Source organism: Lactuca sativa, chromosome 7 (genome assembly GCF_002870075.4).
Source record: "Lactuca sativa cultivar Salinas chromosome 7, Lsat_Salinas_v11, whole genome shotgun sequence".
NCBI lineage: Eukaryota > Viridiplantae > Streptophyta > Magnoliopsida > Asterales > Asteraceae > Lactuca > Lactuca sativa.
The window spans coordinates 205,539,572-205,556,741 of record NC_056629.2 but is presented as its reverse complement, the minus strand read 5'-3'; the positions used below and the strand labels follow the sequence as shown (position 1 = coordinate 205,556,741).

General features: G+C 35.4%; 5 protein-coding genes across 5 annotated transcripts; 1 reads left to right on the top strand and 4 right to left on the bottom strand.

Annotated features, from left to right (window-relative positions):
• The first annotated feature begins 3,325 nt into the window (after positions 1 to 3,325).
• On the top strand, positions 3,326 to 5,404 carry LOC111884757 (heavy metal-associated isoprenylated plant protein 41). The gene is made up of 3 exons (XM_023881072.3): positions 3,326 to 3,632; positions 4,281 to 4,479; positions 4,562 to 5,404. Exons 1-3 carry the CDS (start codon positions 3,431 to 3,433, stop codon positions 5,166 to 5,168), a joined length of 1,008 nt encoding a protein of 335 aa, XP_023736840.1. The 5' UTR covers positions 3,326 to 3,430; the 3' UTR covers positions 5,169 to 5,404.
• Positions 5,405 to 7,198: 1,794 nt separating this feature from the next.
• On the bottom strand, positions 7,199 to 9,277 carry LOC111884758 (heavy metal-associated isoprenylated plant protein 41-like). The gene is made up of 3 exons (XM_023881074.3): positions 8,812 to 9,277; positions 7,934 to 8,132; positions 7,199 to 7,844 (listed from the first exon to the last, which is right to left on the bottom strand). The coding sequence occupies exons 1-3, from the start codon at positions 9,011 to 9,013 to the stop codon at positions 7,199 to 7,201; spliced, it is 1,047 nt and encodes a 348-aa protein (XP_023736842.1). The 5' UTR covers positions 9,014 to 9,277.
• Positions 9,278 to 10,450: 1,173 nt separating this feature from the next.
• LOC111884759 (uncharacterized) lies at positions 10,451 to 11,382 on the bottom strand. Its single transcript, XM_052765200.1, has 2 exons — positions 10,766 to 11,382; positions 10,451 to 10,699 (listed from the first exon to the last, which is right to left on the bottom strand). Exons 1-2 carry the CDS (start codon positions 11,106 to 11,108, stop codon positions 10,641 to 10,643), a joined length of 402 nt encoding a protein of 133 aa, XP_052621160.1. The 5' UTR covers positions 11,109 to 11,382; the 3' UTR covers positions 10,451 to 10,640.
• A 1,486-nt stretch (positions 11,383 to 12,868) lies between these two features.
• Positions 12,869 to 13,741, bottom strand: LOC111884760 (uncharacterized). Its single transcript, XM_023881076.1, has one exon. The coding sequence runs from the start codon at positions 13,739 to 13,741 to the stop codon at positions 12,869 to 12,871; it is 873 nt and encodes a 290-aa protein (XP_023736844.1).
• A 72-nt stretch (positions 13,742 to 13,813) lies between these two features.
• LOC111884761 (uncharacterized) lies at positions 13,814 to 17,170 on the bottom strand. Its single transcript, XM_023881077.1, has 6 exons — positions 17,051 to 17,170; positions 15,845 to 16,922; positions 15,431 to 15,729; positions 14,375 to 15,316; positions 14,117 to 14,291; positions 13,814 to 14,046 (listed from the first exon to the last, which is right to left on the bottom strand). Exons 1-6 carry the CDS (start codon positions 17,168 to 17,170, stop codon positions 13,814 to 13,816), a joined length of 2,847 nt encoding a protein of 948 aa, XP_023736845.1.

Below are 17,170 nucleotides of genomic sequence, written 5' to 3'. Positions count from 1 at the left end.
GGAAGATAATGATACTTGGGAACTCGTAATGCTGCTAGAAGGAAAACGAGCCATAGAATCAAAATGGAGTTATAAAATAAAATTTAAGCCCGACGGTGCCATAGAAAGATACAAGGCTCATATTGTCGCTAAAGGATACACTCAAATGGAAGGGGTCGACTTTCACAACACATTCGCTACAGTCGATAAATTGGTCATTGTACGAATTTTATTAACTCTAGCTGTGAAGAACAACTGGATAATTCACCAATTAGATGCGAATAATGCCTTTCTGCATGGCGACCTCGAGGAAGATGTTTATATGAAGATGCCTCAAGGATTTGGTAAGGAAGGTGACTCGCGAGTGTGCAAACTCAAGAAATCGTTGTACGGATTAAAACAAGCAAGCAGATATTGGTACCACAAGTTCATCGCAGCCCTACGTGACATGGGATTTAAATCGTCACATGCAGACCATTCTCTCTTCATTCATAAAAACAAGACTAGTTTCGTTGCCGCTCTCATTTACGTGGACGATTTCATTATCGTTGGAAATGACACCACTAAAATTGAAGATACTAAATCCAATCTTGATGCTAGATTTAGTATCAAAGATCTTGGTAGCTTGAAATATTTTTTGGGTATCGAGGTATCTCGTACGAAAGAAGGTTTAGTTCTGAGCCAACGAAAATATACTATGGATATCTTAGAAGATACGGGCATGCTTGGATGCAAACCGAGCAAATTTCCAATGGAACAGAATCTCACGCTCGATAGAGGGGATAAAGAAGAGAGCATAGATGCCAACATGTACCGGCGTTTCATAGGTCGTCTGCTTTATTTGCAAGCCACTCGTCCTGACATCACTTATTTAGTAAATGTACTTAGCCAATTTGTTTCAGACCCTCGAATAAACCATTGGCGTGTAACAATGTGCGTTTTAAGATACCTTAAAACAAGCTTGGGACAGGGGATCCTCCTACCAAAAGATGGGTCACCAGATTTGGTGGCTTACAGTGATTCTGATTGGCTTAGATGCCCTTATTCGCGTCGTTCTAGAACGGGTTATGTGTTACTTTTGGGTGGGGCTCTTGTCTCTTGGAAGTCCAAAAAGCAATCAGTCGTCTCCCGATCTTCATCAAAGGCAGAATATCGAGCAATGGCTACTACCGTCAGTGAAATCCTATAGGTTCGATGGTTGTTGTCAGAACTTGGTGTGAAAGTCACTACAACTACATCTCTTCTCTGTGACAATCAATCAACTCGTCACGTCGCTCACAATCCTGTTTTTCACGAGAGAACGAAGCACGTGGAGATGGACTGGTTCTTTGTTCGTGAAAGAGTAAATTCTAAAGATATAGCTCCAATCTAGATTCATACTCGTGATCAGCTTGCAGATCTTCTTACAAAGCCACTTGGTTCAGATAAGCTACAATCCCTACATGTCAAGATGAACATTCGGAACCCGCATGCTCATCTTGAGGGGTAGTAAAGGATTTATTTAATCCTTAGCATATCCGATAGTTTAATGGCAGTTGGTTGTTATGCCACTAGTATTGTGATCTTGAAATATGTAGCTTTTGATGGTATGAAATATGTAGCTTTTGATGGTATTTGATACTTTGGTAGGTATATGTAATGTTTAGGATTGTAATTTGTAATGTATGGAAGTTAATTTGCAATGTATGGAGGTTAATTTGTAATGTATGGATGTTAACTGGAGTACAAATTGGTTAATTGCAATGTTGTATATGATTAATTTCAGTAAATGGAATTTGGAGTACAAGTTGGTATTGTAGTAAATGGATGTTAATTGCAATGTTGTATGATTAATTTCAGTAAAAGGAATTTGAAGTACAAAAAATGGTAAGTGGTATGAATTTGGAGTAGAAGCTGTTAAATGGTAACAATTGGTGAATGGTAATAATTGTAATTTCAGTAAATGTAACAAGTGGTATGAATTTGGAGTAAATTGAATTAAAATTGTAATTGTTATGAATTTGTAGTACAAGTTTAATTATATACTACCAATATGTATCCATTACAAGTGTAATTGGTATGAATTTGTAGTACAAGTTTAATTAAAATGGTAATTGGTATGAATTTACAGAAACAATTAGTGAATGGTATAAATTATAAAAGATTGAACATAATATAGAAGGGGGTGTATCCATTACATATAGTACCAATATGTAGCAGCCATCCATTTGTACCAAAATGCCTAAACAATTCACAAAAAAGGCAACCTCCTACCAAAAGATGGGTCACCAGATTTGGTGGCTTACAGTGATTCAGATTGGCTTAGATGCCCTTATTCGCGTCGTTCTAGAACGGGCTATTTGTTACTTTCGGGTGGGGCTCCTGTCTCTTGGAAGTCCAAAAAGCAATCAATCGTCTCCCGATCTTCAGCAGAGGCAGTTAATTGAGCAATGGCTACTACCATCAGTGAAATCCTATAGGTTCGATGGTTGTCAAAACTTCGTGTGAAAGTCACTACAACTACATCTCTTCTCTGTGACAATCAATCAGCTCGTCACATCGCTCACAATCCTGTTTTTCACGAGAGAACGAAGCACATGGAGATGGACTGGTTCTTTGTTCGTGAAAGAGTAGAGTCTAAAGATATAGCTCCAATCTGGATTCATACTCGTGATCAGCTTGCAGATCTTCTTACAAAGCCACTTGGTTCAGATAAGCTACAATCCCTACATGTCAAGATGAACATTCGGAACCTCCATGCTCATCTTGAGGGGGAGTAAAGGATTTATTTAATCCTTAGCCTATCCGATAGTTTATGTTCTTATCTAGAATCCATTTGTTTAGCTAGTTTGTTAGTCTTTCATTCTATTTAATAAACATATTGTAAAACCTACATAGGTGATCATTAATCAGAGAATTACCAAGTTGGCTTTATTAGTTTCTTTAGAAATTGACCTTTTCAGTCGAAGAAGGAGAAAGAAAAAAAAAAACAATTACACTTTTTTAAAACCTCCTCTCCCATGCACAACCATTTACACCTTATGCCGTCATACTGCAAGAAAATAAGACAAGGGACCAATTAAATCAAATCATACAAGTTTTCTTACATTATCCCATATTTATAATTTAGGTAATTGAAATTGTAATTTCCGAAAGTCGAAGGGTCTAACTGGAACCATAACCATAGCTATATCATGGCGACACGGCCTAACGATGACCGGCGGCAATCTAATCATGATAGTATCTCCTAATCATATATTTATCCTTCCGAGTAGTCAAGCCATTAGCCATGCCAATTTGGTTCTTACCCTTTTCAAATGTTAAGTGGCAATTTGGTAATTTTTGGTGCAGTCGTTTGTCCTTTTTGAATTATATAGCTTGCGTTGATAGTTGATACAACCCACATTCCTGCACCTTTCCGCCCCCGTCTTTCTCCCTGGAGAATTTTTTGTCAGACAAATAATCGGTGACAATGGCGGAAATTGTACGGACGCATGAACGGCGCACGTCGGTGAACGGAAACGATGAACTCGGGGAAGTAAAATGGGCGAAGCATTACTCTTCGAACCACCAAATACTGTTGGTTGGAGAAGGAGATTTCTCTTTTTCTCTGAGTTTGGCGATGTCTTTTGGGTTTGCTTCCAACATCGTAGCATCTTCTCTCGATTCTTATGGTAATGAATCATTGCTCCTTTGATCATCTGTTAAATCTAGGGTTTACATAATCACTTGATGCATTCTATTTCGCAGATATGAGCATATTTTCTCGTTGAGTTTCTCCGGTAGTAAATAATGAAAGGTTTATTTTGCTTTTCTCGAAGCATTTATCTTGCGCTCATTCTATGTTGAAGACATATAAGAAATTAAGAACCCCAATAAACTTCGGTGCTTAAACCCACTGAAAAAGGTTTGAGGGTTAAGAATTCAATAATAAGTTTTGATGACTTATATTGGTTAATCGTAAATATTGTGTTGTACCAAATATGGCATCAAAGTAACTGAGTTCTTAAACCTATTAAAAGACGTCGAATGATGAATGTCGTTGGTAGTACAATTGTTAAACCCCAAATTTTACACTCCTTTAGTTGATTGTATCAAATTTGTGGACATGTTATTGGTTATGATTGAAAGGATAAAACTAAAAACATTAAAATAAGAAAGTAGTCAAAAATAGCATGAATATTCAAAGTATTTACAAACTTTATGCTCTTGATTTGCTTTGTCTAAACTCTAAAGAGTCAATTTTTTTGTTTTAAATGCGTAAGGTATTGGTGTTAATTGTTAAAACTGTTAATTATGATTGTGGCTTAATATATTAATAGATGTTGTTATGAAGAAATACAAGAGAGCAAAAACAAACCTAGAAATGTTGTGTAAGTTTGGAGCTCAAATACTACACGGAGTTGATTCAACCATAATGAAGCTTCACATGGATCTTCGAATGCGGAAGTTTGACCGGATTGTATACAATTTCCCACATGCTGGTTTTTTGGGGAAGGAAAGTGATCACTTGGTCATCATGTAAGCTTCTTTTCTTGTTTCAAACAATCCATCATTCTTTTCGTACATAAGTTCAAAAGAAATTTGTAAATTTTAATTGTAGGAAGCATAGAAATTTGGTACGTGGTTTCTTGAGAAACGCAAGTGGCATGTTGCGTCCAAACGGTGAAATTCATGTGACACACAAGGCTGCTCGCCCGTTTGACTCATGGAATATTGAAGAATTGGCAACTCAAAGTGGTTTAACATTGATTGAATGTGTCGAATTCAAGATTGAAGATTATCCCGGTTACAACAACAAAAGAGGAGCTGGTAGGAATCCCGACGGAGCATTTCCTCTAGGGGAATGCAATACTTTTAAATTCATAGTAACTTCAAAACCCTTGAAACTATTGCGTCAAAAACCTCGAGAAATTCCATTACAAAGAGCGAATGAACAGATTGTTATGAATCCTTTGCAAACTGGTGATTGCTTTTGGATTTTCAAGGAGTATTTCAATCATGCACGATACACCTTTGGGGAACCTGATTATTTTCTCCCGTATAATGTTCCGGACATGCTGAGATTAGGGTTTGAAAGATACAATGCAGATGATTGTGGGAAACCCTTGGATGGTTATTTAAATCATTTGGAAGAGCTTTGGAATTTAAGCAGAAGGAGGCTAGTATTCTTGCGAAACAGATTATGGGAAATTGATCATCAGTATTAATTAAGAGGTCAGCTTGTGCTCTCTTTTTGCTTCATGTGGATCACACTTTTTTGTGTCCAAGTGCTCGTATATAGTACTAGTATATATTTGGGATCTAGAAAAACAACTGTGAAATCTGATTCCTGGCTTTCCTATGTTTTTTGGAATGAATTGTAGATTTGTAGCATTTCACATGTTTTATGTGATTGTTTCTATGTGCTAATATGAGATATCACAAACGTTAATGAAGATAACAATAGGATTTTATACGAAACGTCACAACTACGAACTATATATGGCTAGGTGTATTCGACTTTGCTTTGGAAAACCAATATTTTAATCGGTCAAATTTTGAAGCTAATTTTCATATCTGGTTTTCAAACCACATAAAAAAAAATTAAACATTTTATGTATTAAAAGTGTTTTCAAACCAAATAAAAAAAATTAAACATTTTATGTATTAAAAGTTACACTTTAACGAATTTACTAAAAACAACGTGAAAGAAACAATTTATCCAAAACGCCAACTTAAAATCCAAATCATTTTTATAAAAGTAATGGTCGGCTAATTGATATTGGCATTTGCCATTTGTCACTCTTTGTAGCCCAAAACACCTTATCTGCATTGGGCATCAAAATAACATGTTTGTTTTTGAGTTCATAGCTTCATGTCAAATAGAAATTAAAATTATGTGTATAAGCGATCATTACAGGAAGAATATAAGTTATTTTATATTTTATGCAATCCCAATCACCTTCTTCATATTCCAGTTGGCTGTGAAAATACCAATATCTTTAAATCAAAACGAAATCGAATTTTGTTTTTGGCTTCCGTTTCAGGTCACATTTCAAACTAAATTTCATATTTGCTTTTGGAATTGGATGTTTTCAAACAAACCAACATTACGTATATGTATATAGAATGCGGAACATATAAATTAAATATATAACAAAATGATACATAGGCTAATACTATACAAATTGAATAATGAAATATTGGTGAATATGTTCTATCCTATAGTAAATATAGCAGATATTCACAAGTGACCATATCCTAATATTTTTTTCTCATTACCAAAATGATCACCGAATTCGAAAGAGAAATGGTCTGATTTGGATTTTGAACTCACCGTTTATGGTATATAACAACTAAACCAAGACATGAAACAAAAATCGCTATTGTCAAGGACATCAAAATGCTAATTCACTTGATTTTAAATCCAGAAAACTCTTTTGCAACATCATTTGAACATAGAGGTGCACTTGTTGAACCGTTTATTTTAAAACCGGTTTTATGAGAAATAGCATAAAAATAACCGACCCGCTGGTTTGGAACCGTTTTTCTTTAAACCAAAAACCGTTTTTTCTAAAAAAAAACTGAACTGAACCAGTTTTCTAACCGAAAAAACCATTTCTAAAAACCATTTTTAACACAAATTCTCTTCCAAAAAAACCGAACTAAATATAACTAAAACCGGTTTTCTTATAACCGGTGTTTATGCACCTCTATTTGAGCCATGGATTGTGCATATACTTATTTAAGCCATGAATTAAACTAAAAACTATGTTTTTCGAATTTCGAAAAGCAAATAAAAAATGTGTATATATATTTTTATTGATTATTGAAGTGTCTTTTCATTGTGCCAAATATATATATTTTTTTTTCGGAAAATACACTTTTTTAATATCCCAAAATATACACCAAGGATACCCTGTGCTAATCGTAGGGTTAGCGAAACATAAAAAAGGAACATTTTCTCTCTGTCAACGCAGTGCATAGCCTTCTTGACTTGATCCCATACCAAAACTTAATTTTGAAACTCCAAAATACTCTAAATTTCTGATTATACATTTTCGATCAGTAAATTTTAATTCTGTTTCAATAAATTTCTGATGTGGTGCCCATGTGATATATTTTCATTAAAAAAAAACAAACATAAAAGCCAGAAATCACAGTTCACATGCTTTTTTTTTTCTCCTGGATTCACAGATTACAACCATGTCCACGAGCGTTTGATACAAAAATCAGAAGGTAAATATCAAATCAGACCTTACAAGCGATAGTGATCCATTTCCATCAACCACCTTTGCAAGAATGTGACCCTCTCTTTACTTAAACTATGAAGCTCTTTTAAAAGATGTACATAACCATCCAAGGGTTTTCCATGATTTTCTGCATTGTATCTTTCAAACCCGATTCTTAGCATGTCCTTAACAGAATTTGGAAGATAGTCATCAGTTTTCCCAGATGTCAATCGCGCATGATTGAAATACTCCCTAAAAATCCAAAAGCATTCCTTGCTCTTCATCATAATTGATGAAGGATTCGAATCCATTCTTGCATTTCCTGTTTGTAATGGAATTTCTTGAGGTTGTTGAGAGTTTCTTCTATGGTGTGAAGTGGTTAGATATTCCATGGCTTGTGAAGATAATATGAATTTGAAAGTACTACACTTGCCTAAAGGAAATGGAAGGTCGGAATCCTTACCATCTCCTCTTTTGTTGTTATAACCAGGATAATCTTCAATCTTGAAATCGATGCATTCAATCAATGTTAAACCACTTTGAGTTGCCAGTTCTTCGATATTCCATGTGTCAAACGGGTGAGCAGTCTTGTGAGTTACATGAACTTCACCCTTTGGAAGCAACATGTCGATTGCATTCATGAAGAAACCACGAACCAAATTTTTGTGCATCCTATGAGTAAAGCAAAAGAAGCTTTAAAATTTTGAGGATAAATATATATTACTATGAGTTTGAAAAGTTTCAAGTAAAAGGAAGCTTACATGATGACCAAGTGATCACTTTCTTTCCCTAGGAAGCCGGCATGTGGGAAATTATATACAATTCGGTCAAACTTTCGGATTCGAAGATCGGTATGAAGTTTCATGTTGATTGAATCAACTCCATGTAATAGTTGAGCTCCAAAATAACGCAGGATACCCAAGTTTGATTTTGCTCTATTGTATTTCTTGATAAGAATATCTAGGAAAAAATCAAATTTTGCTCAAATCACAAAACCATTAAGTTATGCATTTGAAGCAAAAGACTGACTGGTTTGATTTGCTCAAATCATAAAACATTCCCAAAAACCCACGAAAACCATGCTTCCCAAAAGGGATCATTTCAATTAATAACAAATCAATAAATATTAAACTTACAAACATTATTTTAAACAATTAATTTAATAATTTATGTTGCAAAAAAGGTGTTGCACTACAATGAACAGTGTGGATATACGGTGAACATCAAAAGAGTTTTACACTATTCATATCTATACCAAATCATTAAACTTAGTTTTACTCATCCATTATTTATAAACCACTAAAATGTAACGTAAATGAACTTCCAAAATAATCTGATACAAATAACATAATGAACCCATCTTTATACAAATGGGTTGAAAACTTTGAAATCAGAACTTTCAAAGAGCTTGATACAAAGAAATAACTAAATGTTTAACACATATATAAAGGATCAAATTTATCACAGTCAATATACGCTTTCAGCATTAACCATGGAGGAACGGCATCAAAAAAAAAAGTAAAAATAGGCCTACAATCTTAACAAATATAATGCATCAAGCTGATTATGGAAACTTATTGACTTTTTAGGATTGGAAACGGCGATTTAATAGATGATAAAAGCAGTAAAGATTGATTACCATAAGAGTCGAGAGAAGTGGCGACAATGTTTGAGGCAGAGCCAAATGACATCGCCAGACTCAGAGAAAAGGAGAAATCTCCTTCTCCAACTAACAGTATCTGGTGATTCGAAGAGTAATGCTTCGCCCATTTTTCTTTTCCAACTTCATCGCGTCTATTCATCGACATACGATGTCCATGCTTCCGTACAATTTCCGCCATTGTTACAGATGTTTTCTCTCACAGAAAACTAGAGAGAGAGAGAGTAAGCCGAATGTGGAAAGGTGCAGGGACGTGGGTTTTAACTTTTAACAAACGCAATGCAAAAGAGACCAATGGTGGACCAAATATTACGAAAATTGCCACTTGAGTTTTGAAAAAAAATAACCAAACGAGGTGTCGTATTGTGTGTTTGACATTCAGAAAGAGCTACCGGCGCAGCTTACTGCCCGTTTGCCTTCGATTGATATATATTAAACTTTCATATTTCATATTAAAAAAAAAAAAAAAATTAAAGGAACTGCGTTAAGTAATTATTTATGCATCACTGGTTTTTTCAATTATGTAAGTATGTAACAATTTTACAAAATATGCAATATCTTTTCAACTTATAAAGAAATATTTAGCCAATTAATCTGAAATCGTAGGAATTTTTAAGGACATTCATAAAAATGATCAATATGGATGCAGGTATTTTTTTTTCGAAATAACCATAAGTATGAGATGAGGCTATTTCGGATTTTGGATTTCAGAAGTATATCAATGTTAATGGTACACGATGAGGGTGGCAATCGTGTCAGGTTTGGATCGGTGGGTCAGAAAGCAAAGGCGGACGCAGGATTTCATAGTAGGGGTTGCACGTGAAAGTTAGGGGTTGCACAATAGTAGAAAAAATAATTTTTTTTAAAAAGTTCGAAAATTTTTCCACTACGGCCGGAAAAGTTAGGGGTTGCCGATGTCACCCCAGAACCCCCCTAAATCCGCCCCTGTCAAAAAGCATCAACATGTACACGACCAGTAAAATTGTTCGTGACGCGGGTTGGAAACGCTAACCCGGACACGACCCGTCTAACCCGTTTATTTATACAAGTTCACGAGTTCGTGGGTTATATTTGGTTTCGTTCATCAGATTCACGTTGGCGATTGATCCATGAACCCATATATTATTAACGTAATAATGATGACTAGTTGATTTAGGGAACACGATACACATAAGCTGATAAGCATAGTCACATAACTTAAATCAAACTAGGTGTATTACCCGGGCTTCGCCCCGAGACATATTTATGTTGCAGTTTCATGCGCCATTTTCCATGTAATGTGAGTAAAAGGGATTTATGTTAGTAGCCTACATCATTTTTTAGATGCATTGTGTATTGGCTTTTGTTTAGCGTTGCTTCGATTTGTGGAATAATGGTTCTATTTTTATTCATGATGTAAATGTGTGGTAGATGATATTATTAGAGATAAATTATGTAGAGGTAGGATTCTGGTTGGTTTATGGTAAGTGGATGTTAAGCATGTAATAAAGATAATTTATATTTTTTATATGTGATGGGTCTTGTGTGTAAAAGCATATGGTGGAAGTGGACGTGAGGGTTATTATAGCTAAGCGAATTATATGACATACATAAGATACAAGTGTTTTAACATAGTTTACCACCATGGTTGTCAGTTATACATAAGATACAATTGTTTTAACATAGTTTAACACCATCCTTATTGTTTGTTTCGTTTATATACATAGATGTTTGAAAAGATAAAATACATGTCCTTGGATGTGTAGATAAGATATTAACAATGTAGTGGGTTGTGCTTGGGTGTTTGAGGGTTACATTTGAGATTATGTTTATCCTTGTTCCTTGTTTTTTTTTTTCTGTTTCTGAGGCGAGGTTTTTGGAACATCAACTGCACAGTAAAGAGAGTGTTGTCATATAATGTTTGTATAAATATATAAGTTTTTATAAATCTTACCTGTAGGGCCGAGTGGTAGGCGTTTACCAGTTTTGCGTGATTTTTTAGGTGTCGTCTCGTCTTTGTTGTTGATTCCGGTGTGTTTTGTTGTTGTTGGCGTTACTGTTGTTGTTAGCGGTGATATGGCTGGGTTTTCTAAAATTTCACACGTAGTTAATTTGGTGATTATAGGAAGGATGTTGTTGGAACTGGATGATTTGCTGCACTCTATAAACATATTTCTTGTTGAGCCTTTAAGTTGTTCAATTGTTGAGGGTAGAACTTTTTTGGTGTCATCGGGGTGCTTGTTAAGCATTTCTTGCACGGATGTATTTGTGAGGCTACGTGTGGCATCATCAGACATGAAGATGGTTGTAGAGTTTGTTGCATCTGCGATAACTGCTGCGATTTTGTAGCTGCATGTGCAAATATAGTTACATTGTTGTTTTTAAGAATAGTAAGGAAAATGTAAGTTAATGTAGGTGTATACTGGAAATTTGGTTGATTGGCAGTTCCATGAGTTGTACAGAACCACTCGTCACCTTTCTTGAATATTGATCGTGCACATTTGGGACACCGGACATAATACCAGGTATCTCTAAAAGTGAAGTCAGAAATTGTTGCTTTTACAACATATGTTTTTCCCTACGTATGTATTCATTTTTTGTTAGCATATGTTGATTGTAGCAATTAGTAATATTAGGAAATGTTAAAGTCATGTAGCTTACCACAGTATGAGAGTGTTCCAGACTGTTGAATTGTTGTAAAGTTGTTGGTATAGCAGATGGGGTGGATGTTGCAGGTAATTGTCCTTGGAATCTGCTTATATTTATTGAGTTAGTGGTTGTATATGGTTCTACATATATATTATTTGTGTTGTTATGAATGGATATGACCTGTGGATTAGAGATCGTGTTTCTGCTATCTCGGGGTTTACATACATATGTGTTGCGCTAGTAGATGTTAGTTTCAAACTTGCTGTGGAATAGATAATTATGAGTTGGAAATAGGAAACCGTAAAAATTATAGTGCATGTAGGTAAAATCTAGAACTGACCTGTGTACAATGTGGCTTTCATATTGGTAAGGGCAACGACTACTGGATTGGAGTGTGATGTCAATTCTTTTCCGTTGAACTTGTCTGTAGATTCTATGCACTCCTTCCACAGAATTATTGGCATGTCTTCAGCACTATTATCAATATTAATGAACATATAAGTGCATAATTAGCTAGTGTGATATATGTAATATATCTAGTATTTATAACTTACTTTTCATCTTTTAATGTCATACTTACGAAAGGTTCTCCATCTTTTTTATTACAGTCTTTTATATTAATGAAAGCTCCAATAAAATATGTGTAGTAATACTCATTAAAATCTTAATGTTAATTAGGTAAATAGATGGCAATATGAAGGTATCTATAAATCTTTATATGAATATATAATGTAGGATTTTATACCTGGATACTCGATATTTTTGTCGGCAATAGTATTTAGGTGTGATCTTGAATAGAAGTGGAAGTTTGTTCTTGGAATGCTATCGTCATCTGGTATTTCCTCAATCGTTGATGCAGCACCAACATTTATTTGGAATGGGTTGGAAATGAATTTTTGATATGGATCAACGTTAGTGCATGTATAGTCTTTAATTTGGTAACATTGGGAGACAAGTAGTGAAGACTCAACATATGATTGATCGGCTCTTTGTCCAAGTACTTGAATTGCATCCCCCTAATGTATGCATAAGATTATAGCTTATATTTTTCAAAGTAATATAGTGTAAAAGAATATATTGACTTTCAGTATTACTTACATTTTTATCTATGATGATGAACCATGTTTCGTTTTTTCTGAAGTTAGGCTTCCATTTCTGCAGCACGCGCACCTGTATCATTTTTCCCATGCATCCGGTGCGTAGGTTTGAAATTCTATCCACTTCGAGTGACATGATTTTGTGACTGTGTAAACATGAAATATAGTTAGTATACTCTACCATATTGTTAATTTAGAGATGTAGTATAGATATATGTGACATGTATGTAATTCAATTTAGTACAATTTAAGATTTTAAAATCATGGATGATATGCAAACCTCGTGCATATCAATTTTTGCTAGCAAATCTTTAAAGACGACATTTTCTGGTGGTATTTGCGGGTATATCACATTCAGGATCCAAGAGAATTTTAATTGACTGTGGTGAGGTAGCTCTTGACAATGCTACATATAGTTGCCCATGCGTGAAAACAGATTGTGGTAAATATAACCCAACTTTCTTTAGAGATTGTCCATGGCTTTTGTTAATAGTCATTGCATAACATACTTTGACTAGAAATTGTTTTCGGGTGAAAATGAAAGGCAAATCGGAAGTGTTGTGTACAAATTTGATTCTTGGAATATACACCCGCTTTCCTACAGAAGTTCCTGTTATAATAAAGGCCTCGATAACGAATGGCAATAATTGGGAGACAATTAGTCTTGTCCCGTTACATAAACCTTCTTTTTGGTTGATGTTCCTTAAAAGCATGATGGGAGTATTAATTTTCAAAAGCAATTCATGTGTTGGAACCCCCGAAAATTCTAATTTATTAAGATATTCTTGTGGATATAAGGTGTCTAATTCGATTGTGTCTTGTGTATGCAAGATGACTGAATCACAACTGTTATACACAATTTGATGACCTGTATTCTTCAGTGAGATGAAAGCATTCACCTTATCTGCGGTTTCATTTTTCGGACAAATAATGGCTCTTTCTAATAAATTTTCAGGTGATGGGTTAGCCAATATTTCACTTCCATATACAAAATCTATAAGTGATTGAAGTCCTTTCGTTGTGTCAATGATAAATTTGGGAGGTATATCTATAACTTTTGTGTTTTCTGGATCGGTTGCATCTGGAACGCCAATATTTCCATTTCCAATATCAAGGAGCCAAGAAGCAAATTCAGATAAGGAATAAGAAGGAATAGTTGTATTATCTGCATTAGATAGACGCATATTGTAGTGTAACTTGTAAACGGTAAAATGAGGCCATAAATATGAGTTAGGTAAAGTTAAGGCTATAATTTGTTAATTTGTGTTTTTTGGTTGAACAGGAAGTGTTTGATGGAAATCACCGCCTAACAACATTGACATTCCACCAAAATGACATTTGTTATTTTCGAGTACATCTTTCAACGATCGATCCAAAGATTCAAAGCATCGCCAATCACTCATTGGAGCTTCATCCCATATAATCATTGAAGTCTTTTTCAACAGCTCCGCAAGTTGGGTATTCTTTTTAATATTGCAACATGATCTATCTGTAAGTTCTGTTGGAATTATATCTAGAATATGCAGTGCGTCCTGAAGGTAGCAGTAGGGATGCGATACCTGAGGCTGCGACAGCTAGCACTATTTTTCCTATAGATCTGAAGTATGACAGTATGGTAGTCCATAGATATGTTTTTCCGGTGCCACCGTGTCCATATACAAACAAAAGTAGTTGTTTTTGGTTTTGTTCAGCATTTACAATATCCTCATATATTCTAATTTGATCTGGATTTAGCTGTAAAACCATAGATGCATGCTGAGAAGCAGTGATTCTTTGTCATAGTTTGTTTCTTCAAGGAGGAGTCGATTTCTAAGTACAGCAAGGAGCGACGGTGAAGGCAGAGGTAAGCCAAAATCTGCAAGGGATCTAGATGGTGTAGACGCAAGTAACAATTTCTGAATTTCCAGAAGTATTTGTTGTTCTACAATGTCATCGTGTAAATTTAACTCGGGAGTAGGAGACTCTAAAGTTAATTCACGATGAATGTCATCCCCCATTTTGGATTTTGCAGATTCCCATAAGAGAAATGGACTACCTACATCACAAAATAGAAGCAAATGACAAAAAAGAGACTGCATTTCACTTGCGGTAGCCCAAGAAGATGCCTCAGTAAAAGCTGCTAACCATTCCCGATCATCACCGGTTAAACCCAAAGCCTCACAAGCCGCACGAAAAGTAGAGTGTGTAATTCCGTGTACAGTACGAATATCATCATATGATATGCACCCTTTCTGGTGACATAATAGAATCCTAAGGTAAAACAACTCTCCTGCTGTTGGGTGCACATATGCGAGTCTCCCAATTGATGTACTATTTGCTTTAAATCTGTGGCTCCATCTTTTAGATGAGGCATTCCAACGGAATTTGGTAGGATAATCTAAATATGTTAAATTGACTCCTCGAATATCTATGCGGTTGTTGTTCATCCATTCTGTTAATGTTGTTACAGCAAAAGTAGGATTGTTGACCACCAAGCTTAGTTGTGTATTCCCATTAAAAATAGTTGTCTGCATACCATCCAAATGAATAGCTAAAACTTGCACAGCTGGATCACATTCATGAATTGGGAAGTTTAAAATTCTCCAGGCAGCTTCATGAGGACATATGTAACGACCGTCTAAAAAAGTGTTAATTTCATTGACAAAAGGCAAATTGCTGGAAGAAGCAATTTCAACAGTCGATTCAGATCGTTGTAGGACAAACTGGACACGATCAACACCCTTTGAAACATACTTGAATAGATACTTTATCATCATATTCTATCCACAATGTTCAACGTTTATATGTGCATCAAAACGGGTGCATAATCGCTTATTGTAGGGTACCACGTATCCATTATCAACTTTTATGCCATTTTTTAGTACATGACATACCCCAACATGTCGCCTATAATGAACATATCCGTTATCATCAAATGTTGTAGACGACATGAAGGCTTTTGGAAAACGCTTACTACACTTATTATCTCGCATACATGGAGCACCCATATTTAACAGACCACAAGGACCATGTAACATGCAGGTGGTTACTGTCCGATATAATGCAACCTCGGTTGTAGGATCGGGCAATTCCGCTGTAATATATTTGTCAACATCCGCGGGTTCATAAATTTTAAACGGCGATGCAACCCAATGAAGCAAATGACAATGGGGAAGACGCCGCTTCTGAAATTCTATAGTGTAAAGATTTGGAAACAAATAGTAATAATTTGGAAAATATATATATTAAACAATGACATTATTCAAGAGCAAATTATATAAAAATGCCAGTAAAGATGAACAACTTACGTGCATCAACATCACCGAAAGTTTTATCTTCCTTGAGGAAGTCAACTAAAGCATCAACTTTAATTCGGAAAACTCGAGCAATAATGTCAGGTCTATCTTGAATATTACCTTGACCAATAGTACTTGTATATCGCCTATATTCAGGCCACTTTACATTACAGGTAAAAGTAATGAAGTATTGCGGTTTACCATGAACCCTACATATCGCCAACGCATCCTGATAATGCTTATACATGTATCTAGGTCCTCCTACGAATGATGCGGGGAGAAACACACACCTTCCTATGACTGGTGTATCAGTATCACCTCTAGACAAAGCATCATAAATGTCAGTAACATACTCAGAACGAAGTTGTTGTTGATGATGTTCAATGTAATCTAGCCTTGACTGTTCAATAAATGTATAAGCATCAACTAAATACTGCTGAAATAAGCGCCGACCACGTAATAAAAGCGAGTAAACACCTAAACGATCATGAATCTGATAGCTGTAGAACATATTATTTGTCAGGTTCTTATCCTGACCAGAAGATTGATTGTGTATCTGTAATTGCGGAGACCAACCTGCTTCACCGTACGGAAATAATAGGGGATACATCAAAGGCATGTAACTTGGATGTAATTTACTTATACGTTGAGGTAAACCTGTCTTTGAGTATATGACAACATCATAGGAGGCGCCACCAACATCATCTCCACAAACGATGCAACCCAAAGTACCGGCAACCGGGGGACCATATCTCCTATCAGGAATAGTGTTAAATAGACGAACTGCATACGAATCCAAACTCATAGACTGCGAAATTTCTTTTGCTGTCTTAAAAGTACGTACATATTCGTTGTTTGCAGTTAACATGTCACTTAGACAAGCAACAATATCTGCAGATAAAACCACGTTGTTGTCTTCACGAAAAGCACGAATTCGATTAACAACCTCATTCTCAATATCACACATATATAACTGTAAAAAACGTGGGGGGCCACCATCTTGTGGATAAAGAGACCCAATCCAATGGGAAATCTGACCAGATACCTTAAAGACGTATGGAGCATGACTTTTATTAATTTCTTCATCCACCTTTGCACCAAAAGATGTCATAGAAAACATGGAATTATATGCTTTGACATTGCGCATAAAACTATCATCTTCAAAAAACCGAGACAACACATTTGGCGGAGTAATAGGATTTGGAAGAACAACATCACCCGATCGACAACAATGAGTATAACGTGGGTGATTAACTCGAGAATATCAAAGAACTCTTTCGATAAACCAAAATAAAGCACCACAGAAATCGCATACACAAGAGCAATCACCACAGTCAT